At 42.0% G+C, this 22,770-nt stretch overlaps 1 protein-coding gene and 1 pseudogene across 3 annotated transcripts in view; both read right to left on the bottom strand.

Annotated features, from left to right (window-relative positions):
* The window catches only part of ZDHHC17 (zinc finger DHHC-type palmitoyltransferase 17), an 89,697-nt gene extending 78,064 nt beyond the window's left edge, over window positions 1–11,633 (bottom strand). Inside the window, exon 1 of one of the 3 annotated variants that reach the window (XM_050749295.1) lies at window positions 10,895–11,633. In XM_050749295.1, coding sequence (XP_050605252.1) covers window positions 10,895–10,987 — 93 coding nt within the window. In that variant the 5' untranslated portion in view covers window positions 10,988–11,633. The remainder of the gene's footprint in view (window positions 1–10,894) is intronic. The other 2 variants (XM_050749294.1, XM_050749296.1) reach the window with 2 other exon arrangements.
* A 5,482-nt stretch (window positions 11,634–17,115) lies between these two features.
* LOC126931635 (RWD domain-containing protein 1-like) lies at window positions 17,116–21,845 on the bottom strand (annotated as a pseudogene).
* Window positions 21,846–22,770: the final 925 nt, after the last annotated feature.

The following is a 22,770-nucleotide window of genomic DNA, read 5'->3' as shown; positions in this document are numbered from 1 at the left end:
CACCCGCAGTCCCAGCCACAGTAAGATCCCGTCTCAGAAAAGAAAAAGAAAAGGAATAACCACAAAGATGCCACATGCACAGGCACTGACAGTCACTATTGCAGTTTGGCTAAAGCAACAGACACCATTAACTATAAGTCACAAATCCCAATTTCAGAGATATTAAAATGTAAAACATATACAAATTAAAATCTACAAAAGGTATATTAACTCGTTTAATCTCATAAGGACCCTAAGAAGTAGGTATTATTAACCCCACTTTTCAGATAATAAAACTGAGGTACCCAGAAGATTAAGTAATTTGCCCAAGATCATAGAGTTACTAACTGCTGGATGAGGCATTTGAGGTACATTATTCTCCCTGAAATGTATTCCAAAACAGCTGTACTAAGTAGGAGAATGTGGTCCAGTAACAAATCTTTAGAAGAGATTTACAGATAATACAAATGACAGTACGACTCTTCAAAAATGTTTAAACTTGAGACACCTATAATTCAATCAGCACCATCTGTCCTCTCATCAGCTCTGCCACAGATTTAATACTGAGACTACTCATCTCCATCCTTATTTACACCTAGGGTTATTTCAACAAGAGACACCCGCTGTCAAAGGCTGTTAGGGATGGAGGGGGGCCACGTGTGTGTGTGTGTACATATTCCTTTTTTTGAGACAGGGACTCACTCTGTCATCCCGGCTGAAGTGCAGTGGCATGATCACTGCTCACTGCAGCCTCAACCTCCTGGGTTCAGGCAATCCTCCTGCCTCAGCCTCCTAAGTAGCTGGGACTACAGGCATGCATCACCACACCCAGCTAATTCTTTTATTTTTTGTAGAGACAGGGATCCCACTATGTTTCCCAGGCTGGTCTGGAATTGCTAGGCTCAAGCGATCCTCCCACCTCCGCCTCCGAAAGTGCTGGGATTTACAGGTACGAGCCATCACTCAGCCAAAAGTATATTTTACCTTATTAATTTATACTAAGCAAAACAATAGACTGAATAAAAAAATTTCAAAGAGAAGGACTTTTACGGAAATGTAGTTTTATTATTTCAAGTAAAAAGGTTACTAAAAGAAGTGGCCTTAGAGCAACTGCTAAAAATGAATCCTCCCCTAGTTCCTTTAATAACAAGGAAGAACTGATAGTTAACTCTAATAAAGTTTTCCTACTATATTGTAAAAAATAAGTAAAAAATAAATTGTGTTTTGACCTATTCATGTATACGGCAAAGTACATATAAGGATTATGGGCTTGGAAGTAAGAGTTTAGGTTCTAATATAAACTATGACAACTTTCTAATGATGTGAACCTGAGTAAACTACTTCACCTCTCTTGAGTCTGTTTCCTAATCTGTAAACAGCTCAACATATACACTTTGCAGAACTACTGTGAAAAGTAAACGAGCAAAACTTGGAAGCAATTAAGACATCCTTCGGTGAGTGAATGGATCTGATACATCCAGAAAATGAAATATTATTCAGCACTAAAAAGAAATGAACTATGAAGCCATGAAAAGACATGGAGGAACTTTAAATGAATATTACTAAGCCAAAGAAGCCAATCCAAAAGGGTACATACTGCATGATTGCAACTATATGATATTCTGGAAAAAAACAAAACTAAGGAGACAGTAAAAAAAATCAGGGATAGGTGGGAAGGACATATGAATAGGCAGAACACAGATTTTTAAGGCCATGGAACCATTCTATATGGCAACATAATGGCAGACACACATTACTCTTAAAGTGTTAAGAACTGGCCGGGTGCAGTGGCTCACACCTGTAAGCCCAGCACTTTGGGACATCGAGGCAGGCAGATCACCTGAGGTCAGGAGTTGGAGACCAGCCTGGTCAACACGGTGAAATCCCACCTCTACTAAAAATACAAAAAATTAGCCGGGTGTGGTGGCACGTGCCTGTAGTCCCAGCTACTCGGGAGGCTGAGGCAGGAGAACTGACTGAACCTAGGAGGCAGAGGTTGCAGTGAGCCAAGAATCACGCCATCGCACTCCAGCCTAGGCAACAAGAGCAATACTCCATCCCCCTCCCAAAGAAACAAAAACAAGTGTTAAGGCTGGGCGCAGTGGCACGCCTGTAATCCCAGCACTTTGGGAGGCCGAGACAGGCGGATCATGAGACAGGCGGATCACGAGGTCAGGAGATCAAGACCATCCTGGGTAACACATAGTGAAACCCCATCTCTACTTAAAAACAAAAAAAATACAAAAATTAGCTGGGTGTGGTGGCGCGTGCCTGTAATCCCAGCTACTCGGGAGGCTGAGGCAGGAGAATCGCTTGAACTCGGGAGGCAGAGGTTGCAGTGAGCTGAGATTGTGTCACTGCACTCCAGCCTGGCGACGAAGCTAGACTCCATCTCAAAAAAACAAGTGTTAAGAACCATAGACTATATAACATAAAGAGTGAGCCCTAATGTAAACTATGGCCTTTGGGTGATAACGATGCATCAATGTAGGTTCATCTCCCACAACAAGTGTACCACACTGGTGCAGAATGTCCATACTGGGGGAGGTTATGCATGTGTACAGGCAGGGAGCATATGGGAACTCTCTGTATTTTCTGCCCAATTTGGCTACCAACGTAAAAACTGCTCTTAAAAAATTAAGTCTGTTCAGCCGGGCGCAGTGGCTCACGCCTGTAATCCCAGCACTTTGGGAGGCCAAGGCAGGAGGATCACAAGGTTAGGAGACCGAGACCATCCTGGCTAACACGGTGAAACCCCGTCTCTACAAAAAATACAAAAAAAAAAAATTAGAGGGGCACAGTGGTGGGCACCGGTAGTCCCAGCTACGCAGGAGGTTGGGGCAGGAGAATGGCCCGAACCCGGGAGGCGGAGCTTGTGGTGACCCGAGATTGCGCCATTGCACTCCAGCCTGGGCAACAGAGCAAGACTCTGTCTAAAACAAAAAAATTAAGTCTGTTCAAAAAATTTAAAAACAAAACACAAATAAGACCATTTGTAACCACAGCTAGCTAGTGCCTAGAAAATCCAACTCTATCATCTCTATCACACAATACAACCTGGATTACTACTTAACCTTTCTATATACCTCTGTTTCCTCATTTGTAAAATAGGTATAAAAAGCTGTGAGGATTAAATGAATGAATATATACGCAAAATTTTTAGGACAGTGCCTGGCTCACATTTACAATTTGCTGGCATCTCTGTCCTTGCTACACGGAAGACAGCAGCTGCTCTGCATTTGGAGAAAATGAAGCTGAAAGGGAGACAGGGAGGAGAGATAAGAGAGTTTTGGTGGCATTCTCAGCTCAGGTTCCAGTTGTCCTTGATTTCAACTGCATCCCTGCATCCTGAGTTTAGGTTATCTGAGACAGTAAATTCCCTTTTTTGTCCAACTACGTTTCAACAAGGTTGCTGACATCGCAACAAGAGGATCCTTACACAACAAGAAACTTCTGTCTTCAACTCAAAGAACTTTTTTTTTTTTCCCACGAGAATAGGGACAGTTTTGGTAACTACCAATTTTGTTCATCAGTTTTGTTCAAACTTCATTAAATCCCTCATAAATTAATGAGTATTCATAATTCAAAAATTATTCTTAAAAACTAAACAAGGGTAGGGTATACTAATATCTCAATCAGAAGCAATTTTTCACTTGATTTTTCCTAAAATACAACAACTGATAAAAATGTAAGCCATTTGACATATATACACAAAAAATGTCTTAGGTACAGTTAATGTTTCATCTTCATATCCTTAACAGTATCACTGATAATCAGAAAGATGATCCTAAGACACTATAATGTTCTGATTTATCAAAGAAAGATTCTATTATGTTTAGTATGTATTAACCCTAGAAAATAATTTGGCAAATTTGCAACAAGAATTGAAACAAAAACAAAAAAGTATTCTGTTTAACTCTCTGTAACTCAGGATATTAAGTTTATAGTATCTCATTCACAGAAGGCTGAAGTTTCACTGTACTTTCAAATTAGCTGCCTGTAGCTCTACTTTAAGAAAATTTTAAAAGAAGATATTTTATCCTAGGTCAAATTATTCCACTGGGTCAAATTTTATTTATGGATTTTACAAATATAATATTGTCTTGAATCATTATTTTTCAAATTCCAAATTTAAAATATTTGATTTTACTCTTAAATTATCCATCTGTAATAAAATCTATTCATAAAATAATACTATAATCAGATAATGCACTGAAAGAGAATTTTACATAACCTTAACAGTGAAACGTCTTTTTGGATTATGTAATTGTTGTGGGTTCTGTTAAAAGTACACTGCATTTTTTTTTTTTTTTGAGATGGAGTTTTGCTCTTGTTGCCCAGGCTGGATGGCACGATCTCAGCTCACTGCAACCTCTGCCTCCCAGGTTCAAGCGATTCTCCTGCCTCAGCCTCCCGAGTAGCTGGGATTACAGGCATGCACCCCTACACCCAGTTAATTTTTTATTTTTAGTAGAGACGGAGTTTCTCCATGTTGGTCAGGCTGGTCTCGAACTCCCGACCTCAGGTAATCTGCCAGTCTCAGCCTCCCAAAGTGCCAGAATTACAGGCATGAGCCACAGAGCCCGGCCAGCACACTGCATTTTAAGACACCTTAACTGTTCAATGCTGACTACCTTAACATACCCTTACAACCCTCTCTAGAGGAAAGGAGGACCACAAATTACTTCTAATTTTAAAAAATACACACAGACACACTCTCCCTCATCTATCCTGAGGTATCTGAAGGTCTACAGTTAATCTTACATTACTTTCCAATGTGTTGTTTTGTACACCTTATTACTTTGGGACCTAGGAAGGGTCAGGACCATATTTGGATTCCCAATAAACACTCCCTGTAGCAAAGCACACACCTTTAAAAACATCAAATAGGGTAAAAGGGCTTATAATAAGAAGTCCTCTGCCCATCCTCTCCTCAATCCCCAGAGACAACCAATACTAATTATTTTAGCCACTCTAATACATGCATACTACAATTGTTTATCAATTTGAGATACTATTTACTACAATATTAACAGCCAACATTTGTTGTGTTTACTAAGTGCCCAACACAGAACTTCACACGTATTATCTCACTTAATCCTCACAACAGCCTCATAAAGTAGGTGTTATTATATCCCCATTTTAGTTTGGAAAATTGGGACGCAGAGTTCAGTAACGTGCCCAGGATCACAAGCTAGTAAGGAGCAGAATTGAGATTTGAATCCTAACACCATTGCTCACTTTTAACCTATATACTCTTATATCCGTCGACTCCACAGTCCACTCTTAATAAATACTTTTGAGATTCTCCCAAATTAAATAAAAATAATGAGAAAAATAAAACAAAGAAGCCGACGCAGGATGGCATTTCTCAAAACCAGAACAATTTTTTGGTTCTATACGTCAGTAATTTTCAACTTTGGCTTTGAGCACAATCCACGAAGTTTCATCAATTAATCACATTTTAATTTTATATCTATTGACTCAGTGATTACTAAGCTTAATAGTAATGCTCAGTGGTTACTATGCTTAACAATGGTTACTATACTAAGCATAGTAGTTACTATGCTTAATACAAAGTATTTTAAAATATACATTATTTTAAAATCTAGATGATTATTATACGATCTGTAGCATTTTTGCTGAATTTTTTAAAAAGGCATCAAATCCTAGTGACTTCGTAAAGAAGTGCTTTGAAGGAAAAGAGTTGCAGGTAACCTATCAGAAGAAAAACAACTTTCAAAGTAATTTTGTATCTGCTTTCTGAAAGCAGATGTGTACAAATACATATACACATATATATACACACACACACACATATATATACACATAATATATACACATAATAGGGCAAAAAGTAATAGAAAAAGGCAAAATCATTTTTATTAAAGAAAAGCTTCATGGCCAGGTGTGGTGGCTCATGCCTGTAACCCCAGCAGTTTAGGCCGAGGCAGGTGGCTCACCTGAGGTCAGGCGTTCCAGACCCACCTGGCCAACATGGTGAAACCCTGTCTCTACTAAAAATACAAAAAATTAGCCGGGTGTGGTGGCAGGCACCTGTTATCCCAGATACTCAGGAGGCTGACGCAGGAGAATTGCTTGAACCCGGCAGGCGGAGGTTGCAGCGAGCCAACATCACGTCATTGCACTTCAGCCGGGGCAACAAGAGCACAACTCCATCTCAAACAAAAGAAAAAAAAAACTTCAAAAAGTAGATTTTATGAAATCTGTGAGGACAGTAGATAACAGCAATGGTTCGATTTAATAGTCAAACAAAAAATCATGAGAAATAAAATGAATGTGAAATAAAAAACGTTACCATAAAAAGAGAGAGGAAAATGAGAAAAAAGGCAACAGCAGAAGTTTTGAAATCGAGAAAAAAGGAAGAAAGAAAGAGATGAAAGCCCTAGATAATCTAGGCAATCCAGTTCAAAGCTCTGAGTCAGATGATTCTGAAATAGCCCCTATGATATTCTGGCAGAAGGGGATACTGTGATCTCATTCTATGAAAGAGCTGAGATGACTTACTAAGGATGTACTAGTAGGTAAAATGGAAGCTGGTCATAGCTAGTCTGCTGGACCAGTAGACCAACATACGGTCTCCGTCCCTCTACCGAAGCCTTTCTTCTAACCATTCTAAATGACAGGAATCTGATACCACTTACAAGCTACATTACTTAATTCAGTACTTATTTGAATCGTTAAGTGTTTCACATGCATACAACATCCCAACTAGTTATTTACCTTTTGGAAAACATATGCTATTCTTTTTATGTTATTTTAACCCATATAACCTAAACAATGCTATGTACCTAGTAGACAAATGCTCAAGTTGATTATCTTGAAAAATCACAACTTAAAACCAGAACATTTGAGTTTGAGGAAATCTTAGAGGTCATCTTGTCTAGCTACTTTACCTTAAAAGCAACAAAACTAAGACTAGTTAAGTATCTACTAGCTCAAGGTCACTGAGCTAGAACTAGCACCCTAATCCCTTGATAATCAGTTCATCTTTATCCAAAACAGCCTTTAATTTCTTTCATTTCGATAAAACAAATAATCACCTATTTCAAAAGAAAACAAAGTAACAGCAGCTTCCCTTTCAGTATTCAGGATATGCCAGGGCCTTTAGAAGGTACAATTCACTTGGCAGCCTATGTGCCTAGGTCTATGGTAACTGCTTTATAAACATTATCCTAGTTAATATTCACAATAACTGTAAAAGGTGGCACTATTAACCCAACTTTACAAACGAGAAAAATGTACTTTGACCATGGTAACAGTAAGTTGCAGAAGTTACATTTTCAGTTTGTCACCATAGCTTTAGCTCTTTTTTTTTTTTTTTAAGACAGAGTTTCGCTCTTGTTGCCCAGGCTGGAGTGCAATCTCGGCTCACTGCAACCTCCACCTCCCGGGTTCAAGCAATTCTCCAGCCTCAGCCTCCCAAGGAGCTGGGATTCCAGGCATATGCCACCACACATGGCTAATTTTGTATTTTTAATAGAGACGGGCTTTCTCCATGTTGGTCAGGCTGGTCAACTCCCAACCTCAGGTGATCCGCCCGCCTGGGCCTCCCTAAGTCCTGGGATTACAGGTGTGAGCCACCATGCCCGGCCAGTTTTGGCTCTTAACCAGTATTCTATACTGCCTCTCACTGAATACCAAAAATATCCTTAAGTCTCACACAGACTCCAGCACAATGTCTTACCCAAACATGATAAACAGACGTTTAAATGACCAATTAAATGAGTGGATGATTTAATTCATTAAAAACTAAGATGATCTTACCTAAAATACCTCTAAAAAGGCATTCATCTAATTGTATAATCCTCTAAGAAAGGTTTTAACAGTGGGCAGTTTGCATACTAATAAAGAGATTTAAGCAATGCTCATTTCTTTACAAATAATTCATCTGCTTAACAAATAGGTGAAAAACTGTTTTTGTGTGAGAGTGTTAAATCTGAAGATAAAAAGTGAAATGAAATTTGTTCCTGCAAGATCCTATCCCACTAAATTAAAACCCACATAAGTTTTAAATCAGTCACCAAAACCAAAATAAATGTGTAACACTTCCCTGTCTTCTGGTAGAGAAAAAAGAAGTTAACATTAACTGAGCACCGACAATGTGCCAGTTCTTGACCCTCAACATACAGCCTCACCTAATCCCTTACAGCCAAGTAAACTAGGCAGCATCTCCATTTTCTTTTCTTCTTTTTTTTTGTTTTTTGTTTTTTGTTTTTGAGACAGAACCTTGCTCTGTCACCCAGGATGGAGTACAGCTGCTCGATCATGGCTCACTGCAGCCTCAACCTTCCAGGTTCAAGCGATCCTCCCACCTCAGCCTCCAATTAGCTGGGACTACAGGTGTGTACCACCATGCTCAGCTAATTTTTGTATTTTCTGTAGTGACAGAGTTTTGCCATGTTGCCCAGGATGGTCTTGAACTCCTGGGCTCAAGTGATTCTCCCACCTCGGCTTCCCAAAGTGCTGGGACTACAGGTGTGAGCCTCTATGCCCAGCCAGGATCTCCATTTTCTGATTACAACTGAAGCTTAAAGAAATTAAGCACTTGTCTCAGGTCATTTACCTAGTTACTGAATTTCAGAATTAGAATCCAAGTCTGTCTGACGCAAAGTCTATGTTCTCTCCAAAAAGAGGTTAAAAGTACTATTATTTCATTACTTACCACGACAGAGAATGGGTTTCTTTCCAAAAGAGACTGAAAACACTGCTTATTTTAACAACAAAAATATGTTATCTCAGTTAATCCTCGCTACAGCTTATTAACTATTATCCATTATAATAGTTATCGATTTTTATCCATTATAAATGATGAAACTAGAACTCAGAGATTTATTAATAGCTGGCCCAAGAACACACTGCCAGGAGGCAGCAGAACTACCCCAGGTCTGCACCAGGTGCACACACTAACCACAGAAAATGCAGAAAGACCTCAGCCATGTAGTACACACTTAAGGTCCATACAAAGTATTAAAATAATCAGACCTTGTGCTTCTTGGGTAAAAAGGAACGGTATATATTCTGTATGCCAATTCGCACTGTCAATGAGGAGGCTGACTTTCTAGTAATATCCTATCTATCGAATGGCCACCTGAAGATTGATATCTAAATTTCAAGCCTACACTGGCCTTCTACTACACCAAATAATCTGGATTTGTTGCCAGTTAAAATTATTCCTGAAGTAGCAAACAACAGTGCTATATTACAAAGCAAAGGTATATTAAGAACAGTATGCTAAAATACATAAGATAGACCAGGCATGGTGGCTCATACCTGTAAGCCCAGCACTTTAAATAGCTAAGGTGAGAGGACCACTTGAGTTCAAGAGTTCAAGACTAGCCTAGACAACACAGGGAGACCTCTTCCTCTACAAATAACAAAAAAATCAGCCGGGCATGGTGGTGCGAGCCTGTGATCACAGCTACTCGGGAGGCTGAGGTGGGAGGATCACTTGACCCCTGGAGGTAGAGGCTACAGTGAGTTGTCATCCTGTCAGTGCACTCCCGGCTGGGGGACAGGGAGAAACCCCGTCTCAAAAACATAAACTGGATAAACACATAAATGTTTTAAATACTTTCACAGGAAGAGATGAATAGAAATCACTTAATTTTTAAGGCAACATCTGAAAACTACTTTGTCTATTTCTTGACGTATGTTAGGGCCTAAGTGAACCAAAAGAAATGTCTACAATGCCAGTTCTGAAAATGTAACCACTTTGGTCAAACAAATGTTTAGTCTTACTGTACAGTTCTGTTTGTCAGAAACCCAGAGTAGCCTTTTCTACTGAGACTGCCACAGGTATATATTCCGAAGGAACTGTCCCATGTGTTTTTGATAAACCAAAGTGACGAATGAGAGGGTGGTTGTGTTAACATGTATGGTTGTCATTATTCACTTTTTAACAAAACTAGTGGTACGGTACAAACCCAAATCCGGAAGAAAACAGAATCACTCTATTGCAAAGTAACCAGGTAGAGACTTCCATGTTTGTTCATCCTACAACACGACTGTCATCCTTCAACCTCATGAAAACTACCCGAGTTCTTCAGGAAACTGTGCCGCTGCCCCGTACCCACATCACTGTGGATCATTAAAAGTCAGAATGCATCAAGAACTGCTTCCAAGCCTTAACTAGCACTAGCTCAGCTACAAACTCGGAGGTAAACAAGCACAGACTGTGAGTGACTGTGGAGCGGGGCACTGTTTACTTACATGAGAGGACACTCATGTTGTGATGGGAAACGTGTTGCACTGTTCACCCCTAGCTCCTAGAAAAACGGTACTTTGACAAGCTAATGTGACTGTGGGTCTATTCCCAAAAGTTTTGACCTCTCTTCTTAATCGCTTAAGGACAAATGCTCAAAAAAGGACGCCCGACACAAGGTGCCTGAGGTGCTGCCCATGGCATTATCTGGAAGGACATCACTATGACCATGAAACTGTCCCCTCACAGTGGGCTAAAGGGAAGCAATAGATACCGTCATTCACCCTGGCGAATGAAAAAGAAATCAAAACCAGACGCGCTTCCACCTGGCCCCAAGAGGCTTGGAGCAAGACTAGGGGCTAAGCTGCGGTTCAAAAACAGCACCAGGCCCCTCCGCCTCTGCCCTCAAACGCAGCGCGGCGACATAGCAGAACCATCAACATCCCCACCTCTGTCCTCCAGGCACAGCCAGGGACTGCGTCCCAGAGCCCGCCCCGGTCGGGCCCGCCCCGCTATCTCCTCCCCCGTTATCCGCTCGCAGCCGCGCTCGGGCCTGGATTCGCCTCCCCACCCTCCCCAACTTCGGCACGTCCCACTACCCCACACACGTCGGCCGCCGCCCTCGGCGAGGCCGGGGAAGAAAGGCTGGAGGGCCGCAGAGCAAGGAATGCACTCAGCACCATTCCTCACCTCTGGGTGGAGAAGGGGCACACAGCCCGCTTCGGTATCGTACTCATCCGGGCCGTCCGCCATCTTGGTGTTAAATCCCTCCTCCCGCTGCATGCCGGGAGAGAGCGTTTCACCCTCCCGGGGCTCGGGCGAGGCGGAGGGCGAGCGCGGGGCGAGCGCGAGCCCCGCCGGAGGCGACGCGGGCCTCCTCCTCTTTCTCCTGCCCCCGTGACGCCCCCTCTGTCCCCTCCCCCCTCGGAGGGCGCGGGTTTCTCCGCGCGTGCGCGAAAGCGCGGCCCGGCCCCGGACTGGAGCGCTCTCTGCTGCACTGCGCTGGGGACGGCGGAGGGCTCTGGGCGTGGGCGCCGCGGCTCGGGGGCGGGTCTCGGCCAGAGGTAGATGTGCAGCTCTGGCTGCCCGGGGGAGGCGGCCGGGCGGTTGAGACAGTCGCTTGGGAAACCTAACAGCGGCTCAGGAGCGAGAACAGAGCTCCGGAGCCTCACGCAGCACAAGTCTGGAGCCCCAGGCAGTCGAGGAGGCCCACCCCACGCGCTCCCACTTCCGCTCCGGGAACCCGAGGACCCCTCTTCAGCAACTCGGGCAGAGCCATCAGCTAACTGCAGGGAGGTTTGGGGCCGTCAGGCTTGAGTTGAGACCTGCATCACTCCTGAAGACAAAAGCAGCTCCCCTTTCCTCCACACTTGAAAAGGTCACCCGCAACCTGTGCCTCCGGGGGACGCCCAGAAAAACATGGATACAACTCAGGGCTTCCTCCTAGAGAACCCCCCCTTTTTTTTTTGAGATGGAGTTTTGCTCTTGTCCCCCAGGCCGGAGTGCAATGGCGCGATCTCAGCTGACTGCAACCTCCGCCTCCCGGGTTCAAGCGATTCTCCTGCCTCAGCCTCCCGAATAGCTGGGATTACAGGCGCCCGCCACCACGCCCGGCTCATTTTTGTATTTTCAGTAGAGACGGTGTTTCACCATGTTGGCCAGGCTAGTCTCGAACTCCTGACCTCAAGCGATCCGCCCGCCTCGGCCTCGCAAAGTGCTGGGATTACAGGCTTGAGCCACCACACCCTGCCGAGAACCCTTTTAAAAATGATCCCAACGTGCTCTCAATCGTCTTGAATTAGTACCACACAAAAAATTTACGAGCTCAAAGCCCACACACCGCCATCTGCAACATTTCGACATAATCCAGGAATTCAGAACTGAAGCCACTTAAACTGAATTCGCTTAAATGCAAAGCAGATAAAATGACTAAAGCCGGCCGGGCGCGGTGGCTCAAGCCTGTAATCCCAGCACTTTGGGAGGCCGAGAAGGGCGGATCACGAGTTCAGGAGATCGAGACCATCCTGGCTAACACGGTGAAACCCCGTCTCTACTAAAATACAAAAAAAATTAGCCGGGCGAGGTGGCGGGCGCCTGTACTCCCAGCTACTCGGGAGGCTGAGGCAGGAGAATGGCGTGAACCCGGGAGGCGGGGCTTGCAGTGAGCTGAGATCCGGCCATTGCACTCCAGCCTGGGCAACAGAGCGAGACTCCGTCTCAAAAAAAAAAAAATGACTAAAGCCATTTTTTAAAGGATTTTAGGGTGGTATCGGGGAGGTGCTCCCTGTAAATGGGCTGATGGGACAATTTTAGAAAGCATTTGTCTTTCTTTTTAGCTGTTAAAACAGCTCAGCTGTCTAAACAGCTCAGAATTTAGCAGAGATCATGAAAGTTGACCTATTACAGATCCTGGTACTTACTAATCTGTCTCCTGTTAGGCCAGAAACCACCGGGAAAAAGCCTGTACTCCGATAACATCAGGTTAATTTGTAAATCAGGAGGGAGGACACTCCAAAGGAAGCTTGAAATGCCACTGGAAAAGGGAGGAGGAAGCCTCCTTTGTAAGATTAGTTTCCCGCCAAAGGAGTCTGAGGAGGGTCTAAGGAGAGCCGGAATTAGTTCTGCATGGGAAGCGGTTTCTGTGGCGGGATGAAGAAAAGCTGGGATTTACGAGGGATTGGATGCTGTCTTGAGGATACAGCAATTTAGTAATTAGGTACCTTCAGTAATAAAGTAGCGACACTAGTAAGAGAGCACCAGTCACTTAAAGAGGGGTGGATTTGGCGTGTCATAGCTACTGCACGGCTGTGGGAGAAAGAAGTTTCTCAGTTAACTTTGCTGCTGGCTTTTTCTGTATCTGTCCTCCCAGCACAGCTACTTTTTCTCTTTTCAGCACGAGCGTATTTTTATTCTGTTCGTCCTGGCCCAAACTAGGAGTCATCTTTTACAGCTAGATAGACTCAGGGTCGGCCTTTGGAGCACCGAATTGTTTTCAGTCATATGTTAACATGGACATAAGTCATTTTCACTCAAAAATTTCAATTTTTTTTTTTTTTGAGACCGAGTTTCGCTCATGCCCAGGCTGGAGTGCAATGGCGCGATATCGGCCCACTGCAACCACTACCTCCCGGGTTCAGCGATTCTCCTGCCTCAGCCTCCCAAGTAGCTGGGATTACAGGCATGCGTCACCATGCCCGGCTCATTTTGTAATTTTAGTAGTTTCTCCACGTTGGTCAGCTGGTCTCGAACTGCCGACCTCAGGTGATCCACCCGCCTTGGGCTCCCAAAGTGTTAGGATTACAGGCGTGAGCTGCCGCACCCAGTCAAAAATCTCAATTTTTTTTTTTTTTTTTTTTTTTTTTTTTTTTTTTTTTTTTTTTTTTTTTTTTGAGACAGTCTTGCTCTGTCGCCCAGGCTGGAGTGCAGTGGTGCAATCTCAGCTCACTGCAACCTCCGCCTCCTGGGTTGAAGCGATTCTCCTGCCTCAGGCTCCTGAGTAGCTGGGATTATGGGCGTGCCACCATGCCCTGCTAATTTTTCTATTTTTAGTAGAGAGGGGGTTTCACCATGTTGGTCAGGCTGGTCTCGAACTCCTGACCTCGTGATCCACCCACCTCAGCCTCCCAAAGTGCTGGGATTACAGGCGTTAGCCACTGCACTTGGCCAAAAATCTCAATTTTTAATCTTGAGCCGCCTTACCTTTATGTCTTGCATTGACTAGAAATAGAAGATTAGAGTAAATAAAGGACACTGACTGGAAAAGTTAAGCGGCATAAATATTAATAAAGCATTGAATGAAGTGAGAGTGTAAAGAAACTAGGCATGGAGAACTGGAGAAAATGTTTCATGGGTACCCATGTATTAGGAATATTGGTACAGGTATATGATGTGGAGTATTCATAAAAGAAATGTTTAGCCTTCTTTGCAAAAATCAGTAAATCAGAGTTCACTTTAAAATCTAGAGTTCTAGTTCATCTAGCAAACAAGCCGTCTCGACCTTCTTGCTCAGTCTCTACCAGGTCTATGGCCTGCTTTACCCGTTTTCATTACCTGCCTGGCTCTGTGGACGTTTTTACTCCTGAGAATTCTACAGTTCAAACAAAGAGAAAATACTAAAAGCAGCTGAAAAGTTGGAACAACATAACCAGGGTCCATGTCTGTCTTGCTTACTGCTGGAACACTGAAATAGTTATTAAATGAAGAACTGAAGAAAGAAAGCAAGAGCAGAAGCAGGCATGCTTAGGAAAACATGCTGAAGTTGAATCTCGAAGCAAACTTTTTAGATATAATCAGAGTCCATCTTGATAACTGTAGAGTTCTTATCTATAGCTCAAATTGAGACAATATATTCAGGGGACTATAAAGACAGCTAAGAAAGTACACTGATTGGATAGATTGGCAAAAGAATGGCATGGAATTATGGAGGAATGCAGAATAGTGGCTAAAATAGAATAAAATTCAAAGAGAAAAATAGACCTTGTTAGAGAATAATTGTGAAATGGATTTAGAAGCAAACAGATTGGAAGGCATGGGGCATTGTTGTATAAATATAGTTTCATATATAACTTCACACACTACTGGAGCTAAAGATAGCATTAGAGATTATCCAGATTTAGTCATTTCACAAAAAGGAAAATGATGGGAAATTTAAGAAACCCTCTTAAAGTTACAAAACTAGGTGGTAGCAGACTCATCTGGAAGCCTCCTGAATTGTCCCCATTTACTACTTTTGCCTCTACCACATGTTTCTTCTGTTGTTATTATCCTCGATGAATTATATTACTTTGTCCATTTAATTTTTTTATTGTGGTGAGAACATCTGATGCAAGATCTCTCTTAATTTTTTTTTTTTTTTTTTGTGAGATGGAGTCTGGCTCTGTTGCCCAGGCTGGAGTGCAGTGGTGCAATCTCGGCTCACTGCCAGCTCCGCCTCCCAGGTTCACACCATTCTCCTGCCTCAGCCTCCTGAGTAGCTGGGACTACAGGCACCTGCCATCACGCCTGGCTAATTTTTTTTATTTTTAGTAGAGATGAGGTTTCACCGTTAGCCAGGATGGTCTCAATCTCCTGACCTCGTGATCCGCCCGCCTCGGCCTCCCAAAGTGCTGGGATTACAGGCATGAGCCACCGCGCCAGGCCGATCTCTCTTAAATTTTTAAGTGCACAATATGGTATTGTTAACCATAGACACAATGGTGTGCAGCAGATTTCTAGACCTTATTCATCTTATATAACTGAAGCGTCATACTCATTGAACAGCACCTCCCCATATCCTACTCTTGCCCCTGGCAACCTCCATTCTACTGTTTCTATCAGTTTGACTATTTTAGATACCTCACCTTTGGCCTTCAGTGAGTGGCTTATTTCACTTAGCATAATGTCCTCGGGGTTGATCCATGTTGTCACATAAGGCAGAATTTCCTTATTTTTAAAGGCTGGATAATATCCCATTGTGTGTATATACCACACTTTATCCATTCATCCATCAATAGACATTTAGTTTGTTTCCATATCTTGGCTATTGTGATAATGCTGCAATGAACATGAGAATGTTTTATGTCTTTGAGATCCCAATTTCAATTCTTTTGAATATATAAACAGAAGTGAATTGCTGGATCATATGGTAGTTCTATTTTTAATTTTTTGAGGATCCATCATACCATTTTCCATAGCTGCTGAACCATTTTACATTACAGTGTACAAAGGTTCCAGTTTTTCCACATGTTTGCTAACCCTTATGTTTTTTGTTTTTATTTTTTTCATAATAGCCATCCTAGTAGGTGTGAAGTGATAATCTCACTGTGGTTTTGATTTGCATTTCCCTGATGATTAGTGATGTTGAGCATCTTTTCGTATACCTGGTCATTTGTATTTCTTCTTTGGAGAAATTTTTACTTAAGTCTTTTGCCCATTTTTAATTGGATTATCTGAGAGTTTTTGCTCTTGAGTTGTAGGAGTTCATTGAATAGTTTGGATATTAATCCCTTGTCATATACATGATTTACAAATATTTTCTCCCATTCTGTAGATTGCCTCCTCACTTTGCTGACTGTTTATTTTGCTGTGCAGAAGCTTTTTAGTTCAATTTAATTCTGCTTGTCTAATTTTGCTTCTGTTGCTTGTGCTTTTGCTGTAGTATCCAAGAAATTGTTGCCAAGCCCAATGTCATGCAGTTTTCACCTATGTTTTCTTCTAAGTGTTTTACAGTTTTATAGTTCTATATTTTAAATTTCAGTCATTAATCTATTTCAAATTGATTTTTTTGTATGGTGCAAGATAAGGGTCCAATGTCATCCTTTTTGCATATGGATATCCACTTTTCCCAGCACCATTTGTTGAATAAAATGTCCTTTCCCCTTTGTGTACTCTTAGCATCCTTGTCAAAGACCAGTTGACAGTATGTGTGTGGGTTTACTTTGAAGATCTTTATTCTGTTCCATTGGCCTGTATGTCTGTTTTTATGCCAGTTCCATACTGTTTTAATTACTATAGGTTTGAGATGTATTTTAAAATCAGGAAATGTGATGCCTCTGTGTTCTTTCTCAAGAGTGTTTTGTCTATTCAGGGTCTTTTATGGTCCCATATGAATTTCAGGATTTTTTTTTTCTATTTCTATAAAAAACACCACTGAATAGGATTGCATTGAATCTATAGATCACTTTCAGTAGGATAGACACTTTTTAAATATTAATTCTTCCAATCCATGAACACAGGATGTCTTTCCATTTGTGTTTTCTTTCATTTCTTTCATCAATGATTTGTAGTTTTCAGCATACAAGCCTTTTGCCTCCTTGGTTAAATTTATTCCTGAGTATTTTATTCTTTTTGATGCTATTATAAATGGGATTGTTTTCTTAATTTTTCTTTTCAAATAGTTCATTGTTAGTGTGTAGAAACAAAACTGATTTTTTTTTTTTTTTGAAATTTTAAGGTCAGTTTGTCAAGTTCAATGATGAAAGCTATCAGAAGAATATTCTCCTGAAAATAATTTTTCTTAGAATAAAAGAAAGGAAAATCAAAACCCTCTGAGCATAGCCACAGATGCTGTGGCAGTTAAGCCTCTCTGCAGATGGGGACGTCCATTAGTCAGCTAAGTCACTCTCTGGGTCAGCAGGATTGTAGTCCGGATCATCCTCATCATCCTCCAGCTCCAAGTCATCCATTTCTTGGAACAAAGACTTATCTACCTCCACATTGTTTCCAGCATCCTCCAAGAACTGGATATCAGATGTGTCAAGATTATGATCTGTTCAAGTAGTTGTTTCCCACTTAATTTATTTTTTCTTGCTCGTTCTTCTTTTATGCTTTTCTTTTTAAGTTCCAAGAATTCTTTATCAAACTTGGCCTTCCAATTTAAGAAATTCTCTATTGTAATTGGGATGCCATGGAATAATTGCTTTTCAACCTTTTCTGCTTCTGTTTCTTGTTTTCTTTTCTTCTTCTCTTCTAGTTTTTATCTGATCTACTATATCATTTAATTTTTCTTGCACAGCTGTCACTGGAGTAAAGATCATCACCATACCAAGATTTTCTTCAGCCTGTACTGCTAGTAATCTTAAAATGTCTGAGACATCATTCTCTTCCAGATTTTCCGGAGGGAATATTTCATAAAGGGGAACTTCATCTGGGTATTTTTCACTGTATGTAAACTTGAGGGTAGTCTGGACAGTTTCATCATTTTCTCCAGCCTCAGATGTCACAGTAATGGTGAAACTGGGTGGATTTTCTGATAATACCATGAAGGAGTCAGGGTAGATGGACTCCTGCACTGCTTCTGGCCGTAGTCTGTCATCGTGGCCCTTGCTGCTGCCAATGGATCGCCCGGACACCTAGGCGGCGCACAGCAGGGGAGACAGCCGGGAGAGCGCGAAACTCCCCGAGATGGAGTTTCGCTCTTGTTGCCCAGGCTGGAGTACAATGGCGCGATCTCGGCTCACTGCAACCTCCGCCTCCCGGGTTCAAGCGATTCTCCTGCCTCAGCCTCCCCTAGTAGCTGGGGATTACAGGCGCATGTCACCATGCCCAGGTAATTTTGTATTTTTTTGGTGGAGACAGGGTTTCGCCATGTTGGCCAGGCTGGTCTCGAACTCCTGACCTCAGGCGATCTGCCCACCTTGGCCTCCCAAAGTGTTGGGATTACAGGCGTGAGCTGCTGTGCTCGGCTCTGTATTCACTTATTGGTTCTAAAATTTAACAATTATTTATTAAACATTTGTTCTGTGTAAATGTTGGAATCACTAACCACAACATAGAGATACGTTTTAAACTGTCACTCATATTATTTGACTCAACTAAATAAATAATCATAATACTTTGAATTCTAACCAAGTTAATCAATTATAAGATTTTCCTATAAGCCATTTCACAAATTTCTGTGTTTCATTGAATTGTGGACAAAATAAGTACTGACTACTTAGAGCTGGAATGAGGCACAGGGTTTGCTATATTGACAAGTCACACCTGACAGTACTCTACAATCCTATTTGAAGTGAAGTGAGGACAGTTTTTTTGCACTCATATTTTTTAGAGTGATATAGATAAAGCAAGACCAGAGAATTAAAGAGAATATGTATAATTTAGCATATGTGGTAGTCAACTTTCAGGAAGGCCCACAGTGACTCTTGTCTCCTGGTACGCACGCCTTTGCACCCTCCCACCATGAGTAGAGCTGACCTGTGGAACCAATGAGATATTGTGGGAAAATAGTGTGTGACCTTTGAGTCCAGAGCATAAAAGGCATCACGGTTTCTACCTTGTTCTCTCTTGGATCCGTAGCTGTTGGGGAAGCCAGCTGCCATATCATGAAGACATTCAAGCAGCCCTGTGGAGAGGTCTGCCTGGCAACAAACTGAGACCTCCTGCCAAGAACCAACACTACTTGTCAGGTATGAAAGTGAGCTGCCTTAAAAGCGGATCCTCCAGCTCCAGTCAAGCCTTTAGATGGCTGCAACTGCACCTGACCTCTCAACCACGAGCTTATGAGAGACTCTGAGCGAGGACCACCCGCTTAAACGGCACCTGGTCTCCTGACACACTAAAACTATGTGAAAATAAGTATTTTTCTAAGACGTAAATTTTGAAATAATTTGTTATATAACAATATAGTATAGTGTGTAAAACCTGAAACCTCCAAAATCATTTACAGAGTTATATGTGTACAAGAATCCAGCAAGATCAAAATGTTTAACCTGACTTAGCAGAACTGATTTATTTCTAAACTTTGCTTCCTTAAAAGTAACGTGTGACCTATTTTGTTGATATTTTTGTTGGAGGAGGAGGAGGAGGTGTGTGAAAATTTCTTCTGTCCAGGAAATTTGAAGACAGCGGTTCCCATTTGTGAAGAGAATCAGTGCTAATAACTTGGGGTCAGCCTTCAAGAGCCATCAATATCCTTATGAAACAGAAGATAATGGGATTTTGTGTTAAGAAATAATGAGTATGTGAAGCAACAATGTATATATTTTAAAGTAGGAAGAGAGCAAGAGTATGGATTGCTGGATGTGAGCTTGTCTGAGAATGCATCCTGCTTCCAGGAAATGGCAAATGCACTCAGAGAAGAAAAGAAGATTCCCCCGCAAGAGCGAGATTCCTCAGGAGCCTCATGAATCAGAGACCTCTCAACACCAAGAGCCTTGCCTCATTCTGTATTTGAGAGCAAATTTCTCTTTTGCAGCAGCACTCCATCATTTTACTACTCCTTAGGAGCTTAAGGTGTAGTCGTGGCAGCAGTGCCACTAGGTTTTACTCTTTGCCATTTGACTCGCACCGTCTGCAATTTTCCAGGGCACCTGTAAGCCCAAAGGAACCTCCTGAGCACCCATACGTGGGGAGGTAAGTGGAGAAAATCAGAAAGGCTTGACTGAACAAGCTTAAGACCCTCTCCTCCTCCCAACTGAGACAGCAATCAGTGAAAGCCCTTCTTATATGTGTATGCACTTTTTTTCAAGGGAGAAAGTCTGCAGCTTTCATTAGAGTTTCAAAGGCATGTATGATCCAAAAAAGGTTACTCAAATCTAAGAACATTTAAAATGTTAAATCCACTTTTTTTTTGAGACACTCTTGCTCTGTTGCCCAGGCTGGAGTGAAGTGGTACGATATTGGCCCACTGTAACCTCTACCTCCGGGGTTCCGACTGTTCTCGTGCCTCAGCCTCCCAAGTAGCTGGGATTACACGTGTGTGCAGCCATGTCTGGCTAAGTTTTTTTGTATTTTTGTAGAGATGAGTTTTTGCCACGTTGTCCAAGCTGGTCTCAAACTCCTGGCTAGTCATGTGCTTCATGTACATTATTTTATTTAATCCTCGTAGGAAGCCTAAGAGGTAGGTGAGTTAACCCTTTACAGTGAGTTAACATAATGACTACGTGGGATCTCTAATATATGGGGAGTCTGTAGACATCTACACATTAGGTGGTTTGCAAACAACTAATGATGCATCAACAATTCCTGAAATCAAATATGTAGACAACAACTAATAGGCCATGAATTTGATATATGCTAGTATGTGTCATGACTGGACAGAAAGACATACTTTTGTTGCTTTGAGATTAACCCTCGGATCCAATGTCAAATACACTATTTGCTAGCTTTTTTATGACAATTCAACAATGTCAGGAAACTATTTTTATAATTGGCTATAATTAATGCATAGCTGTAAGAGGAAGTAAATGAATTTTTATTAAAAATAGACCTTTTAGATTGCTACCATCAGGCAATTAAAGCAGTTGAGAGAAGCTTTATGCTATAGCCTTGTGTATAAATTAGGGGAAAATGTGAAAAAGTCAAAACATGCTCTCAGTGACCTCCCACATCCTTTCCACACCTCTCCCTATTATCTGCTTGCCTCTTCTATGCTGACATATACTTAAGGTCGTTTATGTTTTTCTGAATGACCCCTAGACTACAGGACTAATGTCCACACATCACTCACCCAAACCTACATTGGGAACAAACTGGGCTTTCGTTGCATTTTGTCTTTAAAAGAAAAAAGGCCACTGATTTGGCTGTTATGAATAAGAAGGAACTGGTCCCACCTACTAGTGTTTACTCTCCTCCAACCCCTGATTCTAGTCCAGGACACTTTCATGGTTCAGATACACTTACCTTAGGAATGAAAAGGGCGACAGTTACGGTGTTGAGTGCCTTGACTCGGCGATGCTGGACCCCTGCCAAGACTCCTGTTGAGGAAGATATTAAGAGTAAATTTTGGCCAGGCACGGTGGTTCATGCCTGTAATCCCAGCACTTTGGGAGGCCGAGGTGGGTGGATCACAAGGTCAGGAGTTTGAGATCAGCCTGGCCAATATGGTCAAACCCCATCTCTACTAAGAATACAAAAATTAGCTGGGCGTGCTGGCACACACCTGTAGTTCCATCTACTCTTGAAGCTGAGGCAGAAGAATTGCTTGAACCCAGGAGGCAGAGGTTGCAGTGAGCTGAGATGGCACCACTGTACTTCAGCCTGGGCAACAGAGGGAGACTCCATCTCAAAATAAATAAATACAAGTAAACTATTTTTTATCAGGACTTCATTAGTACAGTATAGATGTACGGTAACTATTGTAGGCCTAGACTTTTATCAGACCACTTTCAGAATCTTCCCCAGTCCAGCTGTCCCTGACCCTTTCCCCAGGTTCCTGGTCCATCATTGTAGAGATGTATCCTGACTGTTTTATGTCCTAAGGTTATTTCATCAGGAACCAGGGGCTCCACTCATTGGCTTATTTACACCTTGGAATCAAACTTAGAGTTGGAATTCTAACTGTAGTTGGCTCAGCTGATTTATCTTATGTAGGAGACAGTTTAGTAAGTCAAAATATTTTTCTATCCAGACTTCTCAGGCCAGACGCACTACCTCCATGCGCTGTCATCTTAATTCTATGACCTGAGGAAAGTTACATAAGTTATCTGTGCTTACATAGTTGCCATGCTATTTATTTTCATCTTGCTCAGGCTTAAATAGCTCTGATAGCCATTTCATTGGTTGTGATACTGTGTGGAGGACGTTTTAACTTTCTTCCCTCCATATCTGAGCCCATTTGGTTTTCATTCTTAGTTTCTGTTTGAGGACAAAGTATTTCATCTTCTCTTTACTTTCATGTACCTCAAGAAAAAGGGTGCAGAAGAAATAAGCTTGACTGAGACAAGCAAGACAGGCTGCCTTAGAAAACCTGGATCCTGCTCTCTTTGCTGAGTTGTTATTCACTCCATCTAGGTGAGAATTACATCTTATTCGCATAGGGGAATATCTGCAGACATCAGTTTCCACATGTTAATGAGTATCCCCAGAGCCTTCACTTGCATGAGAGTCAGTCCCATAGTTCACTTTCCCCATCTCATCTGCCTTTCTCTCAGCCACTTGTAGCTATGTAAAGTGAGAAAACGGAACATGTACGAAGACCCATTGAGTTTGCTTGTCTACAAATTTGGGGATATTCATGTGAATCTCAGAATTTGGTATATTTATCAGTATAGCTTGAAGTGGGTAAATGGATGAGAGGGCAGAGTCAGGATGTAACCCATTCATTCTCTTCTGCTCTGTTTCATAGTATGTCTTTGTGTGCCTGTTTT

This window comes from Macaca thibetana, chromosome 11 (genome assembly GCF_024542745.1).
Source record: "Macaca thibetana thibetana isolate TM-01 chromosome 11, ASM2454274v1, whole genome shotgun sequence".
Lineage (NCBI taxonomy): Eukaryota > Metazoa > Chordata > Mammalia > Primates > Cercopithecidae > Macaca > Macaca thibetana.
The sequence above is the reverse complement of the archived record's forward strand: the minus strand, read 5'-3'. Positions and strand labels throughout refer to the sequence as shown.